The 11,501-nt window shown below is 43.1% G+C and overlaps 2 protein-coding genes across 3 annotated transcripts; one reads left to right on the top strand and one right to left on the bottom strand.

The window, feature by feature from the left end:
* Positions 1-34: 34 nt before the first annotated feature.
* On the bottom strand, positions 35-5,492 carry LOC108143470 (zinc finger FYVE domain-containing protein 9). The gene is made up of 8 exons (XM_017267912.2): positions 5,474-5,492; positions 4,423-5,270; positions 2,530-4,003; positions 2,190-2,468; positions 1,104-2,127; positions 917-1,037; positions 644-808; positions 35-582 (listed from the first exon to the last, which is right to left on the bottom strand). The coding sequence occupies exons 2-8, from the start codon at positions 5,248-5,250 to the stop codon at positions 430-432; spliced, it is 4,044 nt and encodes a 1,347-aa protein (XP_017123401.1). The 5' UTR covers positions 5,251-5,270; positions 5,474-5,492; the 3' UTR covers positions 35-429.
* A 398-nt stretch (positions 5,493-5,890) lies between these two features.
* LOC108143494 (calpain-A) lies at positions 5,891-11,447 on the top strand. 2 transcript variants are annotated; one of them, XM_017267948.2, is made up of 14 exons: positions 5,891-5,976; positions 6,854-7,038; positions 7,484-7,660; positions 7,723-7,924; positions 7,987-8,107; positions 8,163-8,403; positions 8,462-8,692; positions 8,749-9,141; positions 9,200-9,318; positions 10,085-10,127; positions 10,181-10,322; positions 10,381-10,608; positions 10,668-10,997; positions 11,061-11,447. In XM_017267948.2, exons 2-14 carry the CDS (start codon positions 6,865-6,867, stop codon positions 11,144-11,146), a joined length of 2,487 nt encoding a protein of 828 aa, XP_017123437.1. In that variant the 5' UTR covers positions 5,891-5,976; positions 6,854-6,864; the 3' UTR covers positions 11,147-11,447. The 2 variants fall into 2 exon arrangements, with proteins under 2 accessions (XP_017123437.1, XP_017123438.1); XM_017267949.2 differs by lacking the exon at positions 5,891-5,976 and adding an exon at positions 6,001-6,073.
* The last annotated feature ends 54 nt before the right edge of the window (positions 11,448-11,501 follow it).

The raw sequence follows: 11,501 nt of genomic DNA, 5'->3' as shown, positions 1-11,501 counted from the left end.
TTCCTTATTCCCGCAAATATAAACAGCGATTTGATTAACAGTTTTTATATAGTTTGTTATTCATATATACTCGAATGCTAAATGTGTAAAGCATATTAAAGAACATCACATACAAATATATATATATTTAGGTTGCGTAGATACTTTTTACTTTCAATGAAAACTCAAAACAAATAAAATTCAGGAATAATATAACATTTAAAATGAAAAGGGAGGGAAATCGTAGAAAAGTAGAGACAAAAACCAATCGATGAGCTACTTAAATATATACACAGTTAACTGAGCCAACAATACGACTATATATCCTCCTCATAAGCCCCATGGGCACGTGTAGTTTTTGTAAGCTTTGTTCGCTTCGAGCTTAGAGTTAAGAAAGTATCCGTTTGGGCTTCGAAACCAGCAGGAGAATTGCACTACGAGGGACTGAAGTCAGGCGTTTAGTATGTAGAAGACCAGCTCGAGAATGATTGGATCCTGAATGCCAGAAGATTCGCCATGAAGCGTGGCTATCAGATGGTTATCCAGGGCGTTCATGTACAGCGGCGGTAGTTTAGAGCCCCGTGCTCCGGCCTCATAGCCAACCTACGAAGTCGATGGTTTACAAATATTATATATTTTGTATTGAACATTTTGTTAAACTTACATTTTCCTGGTCGAGAGTGGCTCTCAAACCCAGTTTGTTAATCCCCGCCGCCGCTAGAAGGTCAAGGAAGGGCAGCAGGGCCATCGAGGCGCTGCGAGCCAGTTCCTCGGCAATCCGAGTTATGTCTGCATAGTTTCCACCATTTGTGGCATACCAGTCTTCGCACTATAAGTAAATACAGGAAAAAGTAATAGTATATTAGAAGCACTTAGATGTTTTCTTTAACTTGAACTGTGGGTAACGAAATAGAAATATGACTTTAAACATTCTCACCTTGACAATGTAGATATCACTCAGGCGGATGGTATAATTTGCATTGGAATAGTTGAAGCTGGCATGGACACGCATATTGGAAATGCCATCCATGGGTTGGTCATCAATGGGTGACTTAACGCTGTCAATTAAAAGGGTTATTAATGCAGTTTCATATTTTCTTAAAAGGTTTCATTGCTAAATTTACCCCACATTAATGTCCCGATTATTGTCCACCCACTTTATGCTCACGATCTCACTCTGATCGTCGGTAGCGTCGATAGGTCCGCAGACGATATCGATGTCGTTTTGGTTGCGCAACGCCTGACGCACTTCTTCCATTTTAGCGGGCATTATCTGTACCATCAGACCATCCTCCACGATGCTGCATTTCCCCGACAAACCACTGCTGCTCTTGAGGGCTTCATTTAGCACGAAGAAACTCGCACCTGTTATTTTCCTGGGTTGACCCTGAATGTTAATGGCCTGTGTGGAGTAGGAATACATCTCAGACCGATCGTCGTTGATATTCTGCATGCACACCAAATGTCCGTCTGCCACTTTTGAGAAGTTTCCGGCAAATGCCAATATATGATCGCTGGCATTGTTGATTGCCTTGATCACATCCTGCTGCCGATACTTTGGAATAATCACAGTTGTCTGCCTGTCCTCCATATGGATATATAATCCTCGGATAGCCGGCAGAGAGTATGAATAGTTGCGGAAATCGACCAGGAAATTGATAATAGTTTGAGCTATTTCTCCGTACACCGATTCCCTGCCGCGCACCGAGATAAGAGGGCAGGGATAGTAGCGGTATTGGGCTCCCAAACGGAGGATCAATCGCAGGGGTAAGACCTTAGCCCATGGAACCTCGTGCCGATGGATGAGCACGCCAACCAGGTAGGGATTGTCTGGCACAATGACGCCCTGCAGACACTGGTACGTTGGCCGGATAAAAATGAATCCACCATGCTCCCTGGAACCCAGGAAATTGGCGTTACGCGGACTGGTAAAAGCCAATTCATGGGAAATCGACCGGGCATGCTCCGCCTCCGCATAGATCTCATTTAGATGCTGAAATACGTCCTTTGGGATGGCCACTTCGCCATTGGCTGACTCCCCTTGCTTCGGTTGCTTAATCTCCAGCAGAATGATCAGCTCATCGCTGGCCATTTGATGTAGGCCAGATGTGGTGAAGTTCAGCACCCAGCGATTCATACAACAGCTCACTGAGGATTAACAAAATTGCAATTAAAAGGATTTATATTAATATATAGATGCAAATACTGACTGTTAACAATCTTGACCAGCACATAGAAGTTATTCTTAATGATAAACTTAAGCGTTTCATTCTGCAATCGCTCCAGGAGCGATCCATCGTTGCGCACCATCTTGTAGTCCACCTCACCGCCCTCTTTGCTAGTTATGCAAATGGGCGGCAGGGCGTTCTCTTCGACCGGCAGATAGCAGCCTTGGGCATCTGCGTTCGGCGGAAGTTTGCGATTGCGCGCTGGTTCCGTTTTGCGCCGCGGCGACGTCTGAGCTTGCGATTGGGATGAGGAGCGACCAGCTGAGAGATAAAAAGAGATTACATCATAAGGCGTTTTGAAAGGGATAAAGCGACTCCTTACCGCTTGGTGATTCGGTAGCTGCCAGAGTTGCAGCCGCTGCACTTGGAGGAATGGAACCACGAAAGAGCTGTGCCACCAAGCCCAGCGTAGAGCTGGTATCAATGCTGCGTGGTGGTTCCTCTGTCGCAGGTGTGGGCGGTTTCTGACCAGCACCTGAACCACTCCTGGACAGTCCTCGCCTCGCCTGCTTTGCCTCGCCCCACTGTTGTTCCATGGTGCTGGCCAGTTCGCTGCCCGGCGCAATGCCATCACTGAACATGACACTCTTCCGCTTTCTGGCACCCTTCTTGCCATCCGAACTGGAGGAGTTCGAGGAGCTGCCATCGGTTTTCTTCAGCACACCCACGGGCACAATTACGCTGGGTGGCGGAGCTCCTGGTGAGGAGGCCACCTGGCGATGCGGTGGTATTGTAGAGCAATATTCCATCGGGTTGTTGGGATTTGGCGAACGCATGGGAGTGGGCGGCAAAACGGAACCTGGAGCTGACTCAGCTCCCAATACGTTGGCCTGCCGCTCGGACAGAATCATGTAGCACTGAACGCAGACCCGCGACTCCGGCTCGTTGGCAAACTCTAGGCGGAAACGCTGGGAACAGCAAACGGAGCACAAGACCTTTCCGCAGGCGCGACAGTGGTGTCGCCTCTTGATCATGGTGAACTTTTGCTGACACTGCATACATTGACCGGCCATGTTATCCGGCACCCAAATGGGTGGCACCTTGCCCAGGTTGGCATGCGGATCGCTGTAGCCCACGGCCTCGTAGATGGGACTCTCCTCATCATCTTCGCCGGGTATAACACCTGCTCCTGCTGCTCCTTCAACGCCTTCGGCTGGCTTGGGTTCTCCCTGGTTGGTTTCAGGGGTTTCCTCTTGAGATGGAGTTGAATTTCCTGCCTGGCAACCATTCAAATCCAGTGTTTGCGGGCGCTGCGGACGCTGCTCTTGGGTTTCCAATGCATCAGTGGCCAGGCTGGCATCCTCCTGCTCTCTCTCGGCCTCCTGTTCCTCCTCGCCTTCTAGTTTTCTGCCCGAAAGCGAATCCGACTCTGTGCTGCTGAAACTAGAGGCTATATCCTCGCCCATTGCGGTCACTGGTATGGACTCCTGTGGCTTCAGATCGGCAAACTCCACGGTGGAGGCTTGCGAGAAGTTGTCCACGTTCATCTGGTCGTTGGAGGTGGTCTCCTGTTCGTCAGACAGTATCCGCACGGACTCCTCTTCGGTCACTGGTGAGGCGGAGGGGGATTTCTCTTCCTCGGGCATCTCCTGATCTCCCTCCTGGTTGTCATCTGCCTCCATTTCCTGCAGCATGCTGTCTAGCTCTGTGTCGGAAATCTCGTCCATGGTGGAGCAGAAGGTCAAGGGTTGACTGCGCCGCGCATTTTGTGGTTGGACTTGCTCCTCATCCTCATCTTCTTTTTGTGCCGGCTGCTCTTTTACTTGTAGGGGAGGTGCTTCGGCGACAGCTGCTTTCTGGAATGCATATAATTTATTTTAATGTGGTTATAAATTGATTAAAATAAATTAATCTTGAATTAATCTCGATTTAAAATTCTTTATCCGTCAAAATAATATGATAAGTAGGATTTCGAAAAAAGGTCTGTAAAAGTATGCAACAATTTAATTAAAATCTAAAAGTACGTTGGATTTATTTCGAAAAGCAACGTTATCTTTTGTAGTACATACACTTAAACCAAGAAGGCCATAGAGAGAAAAAATACATGTTCCCAAAAAACTGATTTTTTCTGCTCTATAAGCCAAAAACCATTAAAAAATTGTTTAAATTGTGACGAGAATAACTTTTCTTTGTTCCTAAATTTATTTTATCGGTTGTATAAGTTAAAATCTTTAACAAATAATGGTTTAAAGCAATTAAGCATAGCAACACTTACTGCAATGGGTACTGGGACATCGATGCCATTGGTCATCTCCGTTTCGGGTTCTCTACTGGGCGATGACTCCTCCGACAGCTCCTGCAGAACCTGTCCCAAAACAGATGATGCTGTGACCTCTTCCGGCAACAAGGATTGCGATTCTGTGACGGAAGCTGTGATTGAGATAGAGGACAGCCCAACAGCCAGCTCCTCTAAATTTTCCTTGGATTGATCACGGTCTGTGATCACCACCTGATCTTGACTTTGATCCTCTTCTTTAGCTTGTTCCGTTGGTTGATCTTGTTCCTTTGGCACCACCTGAACTTCACTTGGTTTATCGGTTTCTGGGGGCGTTGTTAGCTCCTCCGAGTGACTGCCATTGCTCACCGGCGAAGGACCCGATGAAAATGTGGAACAGGACGAAGTGGTCAGGGATTCGGAGGAGGATACTATCGCTTGGCCCTTATTTTTGTCCGCCTGCTCACTGAACTTGTGAATGTCATCCTCGTGTTCCGCCTCCGTTTGCCAGTCGTAACTGGGCAGCTGGGCATCCACCTCCAAGGATTTCACATTTTCCCTGTAGTCATCGAGGCTGTTGAAGACTTGAGAGACGCCCACAAATGTCTTGGGCAGGTTAACAGATGCTGGAGGTGCTTGAGGCGATGGTGTCATCCCTGCAGCTCCTGATCCTCCTGCTCCATTGTTGGTTGCACTCGCTCCATCGCCCAAAAAACGACCAGGAACTGTCGAAATCGCGGCTGCAGCTGCATTTCTGGTCAACTGCTCATCGGCGGCAATGCGCAGTTCCAGATTATCCAAAACCTGATCAATGTCCACCAAATCCATGGCCACACAATCTGCAAATTCCTAAAACCAAACCAAACACCATGTTTTAATTGCTCAATTTTCACAAAACGCAAAAGAAAAGCTACACAAAAAAAGTAAGAAAAAACAAAAAAAAAACTCCAACTGTGAATCATACGGCTTTTACATCTATATTACAACCATAACAAGCTTTAGAAAAAAATCATATAATTTGCTTCGTAACTATTTGAAGCACCTGTAATTACCTTATTTACTTTGTTTTTCTGGCTAATTTTTTAACAAAAACCCCGAGACAAAAAACATTTTACAAAACTTAAACTGACTAAAAATTACCACTGAAATAGTGTTGGAAAATAAAGAGACCATACCATTTCTTTTCTGGATTTGGTATTTTCATACCCATTACTCGTTGTGCTAAAGGGTATATTGTATTGTTGAAAAGTATATAACAGGTAGAAAAGATCGTTTCCGACCCTATAAAGTATATGGGGGGCAATGCAATTCGACAGATGGCGCCACCTAGACCTCAATTAGTTTGTGCGGCAATAGATAGTTTGAAGTTTGTTAGCTGTCTAATGGGTATCTAAGAGTCGTGGAACTCGACCTTAGCGTTCTCTCTTGTTTATTTTAAAAAATTCACATACTGCGATAAAAAATACTAAATGAATCGATAGCCACAGCCGGCAGTCAGGTGTTCAGATAGAGATATAAATATTTGTAGTGAGTAAATATCTCGCCAGATTGAAGGTACGGTACGCGGATCAGTTACTTTATTGTTGTGTTGTGGTTTTGGGGAGTGAAAGTGCGCGATTCGAATCGGAAATCGTTCTCTCGGCTAATAAAGGTTCATTAGAAATGGCGAAAAGCTCAAAAGTTATTTATTTTGATGATGTTCTTTGCTTTTCCCGTATTTTCTGGTCACGGAAATGAGCCAGGCCTAAAGAATGCATTAATTAATAAAACCTGTTTGGGTTTCGCAGTAGAATTACCAATGCTGGCCAATACTATGAAATATGGGACCCAACTCGCCTATTTTGTCCCAATTAAAAGCCAATTTACGATTGCGACAGAAATATACCCTATATGTATGTGCAATGCATTTGTAGTTCCCGACTCAATGTCATGGTCACAGCTCAATGTGGATTAGGAATGGAGCTCAAACCACCGAATGGCGCACACCCTTTGGATTTTTTTGAGTCACTAGAGAATCTCATGCTACGAATGATGTCACACAATGAAGCATATATATTCGGATACATATAATTTATTATATATGTGGAAACGTTTGAATTATATTTGGGTGTGAACTGAGAAAATGTTGTCTCCAACGTATAATTTCTGTTTGAATAAACCTAATGCTCGTTGCGTGAATTAAAGTAATTTAATTAAACTCAAGTCCCAGTCACGTTGGACATATTAACGCTTCTGTAATACTCGTTAAACCATATTTATGCCCCATGGGTGTGCTTTTAATTCCCGCGCGAGGCAAATAAGTAAATATGGGCGATATAAATATTGGACTTTGCCAACTAGATATCAGATATTTGGACATAAATATATATAAATGGGTTTTTAATCTTGGGCGGCATTCTGCTTTGTTACTGACATGAAACTATAATTTCAGATATCTGAAAGATGGATGACTTGAGGGGATTCTTGAGGCAAGCGGGACAGGAGTTCCTGAATGCAGCCGGAGATGCTGCGATGGGAGCGGCCAAGGAAGTGGTTGGATCGGTGATCAACGAAATCTTCATCAAGAAGGAGGCCGACACCAAGAGAGTGCTGCCCAGCATCAAGAACATGAGAGTTGTAAGTTGACCGGTGGGGTTATCATCAAGATAGGCTATAGGCAAAGGCTATATACTATACTATACTATACTATACAAACGTAAACAATCCATTGAAATCCATATGCATGTTAACAAGTACATTCCAATCAATCATTAGCAAACATTGCAATCCACACCATTGCAATCCCAAGCGTTGTACTATGGGAACGTAAGTACTTAATCCAGTCATCCTAATGGCATTGACATAATTCCGTCCCAAGGATAATGCGCTGCCAAAGTGTCGTACTGTGTTGTCCTTGTGTTTTGTTTTTTCTTCAGCATGTAAAGTGTACAAAACGCGTCCTCGTTTATAAAACTACATTACACACATTTAGTCTGTACATACATAACTACTCGTACCGAAATATATGCATACATAAAAACGTTTTCAAAGGACCATATAACTAATAAAAAGTATTCTTTAGCTGGGAGAAAAGAGCTCGAACCTGGGACCTTACTCCGAAGTGCAGGACTATGAGACCATCTTGAACAGCTGCCTTGCCAGCGGCTCACTTTTCGAGGATCCACTCTTTCCGGCTTCAAATGAGTCGCTTCAGTTTTCTCGACGTCCAGATCGTCACATCGAATGGCTGAGACCTCATGTAAGTTTAATCAAAGACATTTATGGTAATGATAAGGTATAATAGCTTATTTTATTATAAAGGAAATCGCCGAGAATCCGCAGTTCTTTGTGGAGGGCTATTCCCGGTTCGATGTGCAACAGGGAGAACTTGGAGATTGCTGGCTGTTAGCTGCCACCGCTAATTTGACCCAGGAAGCAAATCTATTCTTCCGTGTAATCCCAGCTGAGCAGAGTTTCGAGGAGAATTACGCTGGCATATTCCATTTCCGCTTCTGGCAATATGGTAACTTTGGTATACAACTACAAAGATCCTAAGAAATTAACCCTTTTGTATTTATAAAAAAGGTAAATGGGTGGATGTGATTGTTGATGACCGCTTGCCCACTTATAATGGGGAACTGATGTACATGCACTCCACGGAGAAGAATGAGTTCTGGAGCGCTCTGCTGGAAAAGGCTTATGCCAAGTATAACTAAAGCTTCTATATAATAATTAGCTTGCTGATATACCATATTTTGCAGACTTCACGGATCATACGAGGCTCTGAAGGGAGGCAGTACTTGCGAGGCCATGGAGGACTTTACAGGTGGTGTTAGCGAGTGGTACGACCTGAAGGAAGCCCCCGGCAATCTGTTCACCATTCTGCAAAAAGCAGCTGATCGCAATTCCATGATGGGTTGCTCCATTGAGCCGGATCCCAATGTCACAGAGGCGGAAACTCCCCAGGGTTTGATTCGTGGCCACGCTTACTCTATTACCAAGGTTCGGAGTACAACAATATTAAGTGAACTTAATAATTATCAAACCTGTTTGTCTACAGGTCTGCCTTATTGACATAGTAACGCCCAATCGTCAGGGCAAGATTCCCATGATTAGAATGCGCAATCCTTGGGGCAATGAAGCTGAGTGGAATGGACCTTGGAGTGATAGCTCCCCTGAGTGGCGATACATACCTGAGGAGCAGAAGGCGGAAATTGGACTTACTTTTGACAGGGATGGAGAGTTCTGGATGTCCTTCCAAGATTTCCTCAATCACTTCGATCGCGTGGAGGTACGAAATTTGAGTTTAGTTGTTCAAATCAATTTGATAAACAATGATTTTTGCAGATTTGCAACTTGTCGCCAGACTCGCTGACCGAAGATCAGCAGCAGAGTGGCAAGCGAAAGTGGGAGATGTCCATGTACGAGGGCGAGTGGACACCCGGTGTAACGGCCGGAGGTTGTCGCAATTTCCTGGACACCTTCTGGCACAATCCCCAGTACATCATCACGCTGGTCGATCCCGACGAGGAGGACGAAGAGGGACAGTGCACCGTGATTGTGGCCCTGATGCAGAAGAATCGCAGATCGAAGCGCAACATGGGAATGGAATGTCTGACCATTGGTTTTGCCATCTATAGTCTTAACGATCGCGAGCTGGAGAATCGTCCGCAAGGCCTGAACTTCTTCAGGTACAAATCATCGGTGGGCCGATCGCCTCACTTCATCAATACCCGCGAGGTATGTACCATGGTTTCTCGAAAATTTTTATTATTATTTAAATGTGTTTGTTTTTTAGGTATGCGCTCGCTTTAAACTACCTCCTGGCCACTACCTGATTGTGCCTTCAACCTTCGATCCAAACGAGGAGGGAGAGTTCATCATTCGAGTGTTCTCAGAAACTCAAAATAACATGGAGTGCGTACAAGTAGACAATGATAATGAGTTTGTATATTAGAAATAATGCGGGGTTTCAATAACTTAAAGCTTCTAAAGTGCAATATGTGGTATGTGACTACAATATATTTATATCTTTAGTGCTAGTAAATGTTAAACTAGATTTGGTTGTTTGACTCTTACCCTCTACACATTCCCAAAAGTTAAATTACAGAATTGCATGTTGGCTACTTGTTTTTTTACACTCTTTTTTAATAACTTAAAACATAGTTGAGATTAAAGCGTACAGTATTCTTGAAACGTTCGAAATATTTAATATTTACTTAAATAAGGTTATACGTTATGTCTGTCAGTCTGTTTCGTTTTTAAGGAATTGAACTTTAAATGGAAAGTATTACGACAATTTTAAATAGTCTGCTCAGTATAAAGTCATATTTTCTTGTCAGGTATTGAAAGGGCGGTAAAATCTTAGTAAGATTTATCAACACAGTTATTTTTAGTGGTCTATTCTTAACCCTTTGTTTAAATTCTATGTATTTTTCTCATGTAACAATATATTTATTAAAGTAAAAATAAAGGAAACTCCCACAACAACGTTATTTATACTTTAAAAATGGACCCATATAAATTAGTTCACCTTGAAAATCCGCTTAAAATACTCATTAGACCATTAAAAATCCTAGTACTTGTACATGTAATTGTATAAAACCATTATATTGCTTCTCTATAAACAGTTTGTTTTCCATTCATTTCAATGTCAATCATTTCGCTTTTCACTTCCATATAGAGAGAATGATGATCATGTGGGTTATGGCGGCAAAGGCGATACGGTAAGTAAACTTTGGCAAACAGAATCGTTTTCTTTACGTATTTGGCTTTAAAGATATCACCAGGATTTCCTACACCCAAGCCATTGGATCCTCAGAAGGAGAGCTTGCGACGTTTGTTCGACAGCATTGCTGGCCAAGACATGGAAGTGGATTGGATGGAGTTGAAGCGCATTTTGGACCATTCGATGAGAGACGGTAAAACGCGAAATTAACTACCTCTGGATTACTATTTCAAATTTGTTGTTCTTGTTAGACTTACCCAAACCTGTTGTTTTCAACCGTTTCTCCAACACCAACGCATTTGAGACCCAGGCTTCAGGTCCTGGAGAAGATGGGGCCGGCGCCTGTGGTCTTTTGTCCCTGATTTGCGGGCCATTTTTGAAGGGAACACCATTCGAGGAACAGTTGGGAATGAATGATCAGTCGAACAAGAGGCTAATAGGGGACAATCCAGCCGATGGTGGACCTGTAACAGCTAATGGTAAGATATAATCTGCAGAGATATATATAAAGGTTCTTACGGCTTTCAAATCCCTACAGCTATTGTGGACGAGACCCATGGCTTTTCCAAAGATGTTTGCCGCTCCATGGTGGCCATGCTGGACGCCGATAAGTCAGGCAAGCTGGGCTTCGAAGAGTTCGAGACCTTGCTTTCGGATATTGCCAAATGGAAGGCCATCTTCAAGGTTTACGACGTGGAGAACACGGGCAGGGTGTCAGGATTTCAGCTTCGAGAGGCACTCAACTCTGCTGGCTATCATCTGAACAATCGCGTTCTCAATGTTTTGGGTCATCGATATGGCTCTCGCGATGGCAAAATAGCCTTTGATGATTTCATTATGTGTGCAGTTAAAATTAAAACTTATATTGGTAATATATAATAAGACTACCAAGAAATGCAATTCAAATTTCAATTCCAATCTTTTTTTACAGATATCTTCAAAGAGCGTGACACTGAGAAAAACGAAACAGCTACGTTTACATTGGAAGAATGGATTGAACGCACAATATATTCTTAAAGGACAATATTTTATATCTAAGTTAGAGAATCAAATCGAACAAATGTTTAAATGAAATCTCCTAATGGTAATCTCCAATATGTTTCTTTATAAAGTACAAATCAAACTACACTTCCAAAGAAGTTTTCATTCAACTGTATAATCACGTTAATGTATTTACATGTCAATAAGTGATGTTCACCGAATTTATTGAATCGTTGACCCAGAATTCTTATTTACTTACCCTATAAAAACGCCTTATTTACATTTGAATAAGGAATTATAACTTGAGCCAATGTTAACTTATTAAAGGAATCCATATATAATATTTTCTATAAAGTTTTTTACCCATTGGGTTGTTGAAAACGGGGTTAAC

This window comes from Drosophila elegans, unplaced genomic scaffold (assembly GCF_018152505.1).
Source record: "Drosophila elegans isolate 14027-0461.03 unplaced genomic scaffold, ASM1815250v1 contig_183, whole genome shotgun sequence".
In the NCBI taxonomy this organism is placed as follows: domain Eukaryota; kingdom Metazoa; phylum Arthropoda; class Insecta; order Diptera; family Drosophilidae; genus Drosophila; species Drosophila elegans.
This window is presented reverse-complemented; position numbering and strand designations above follow the sequence as displayed.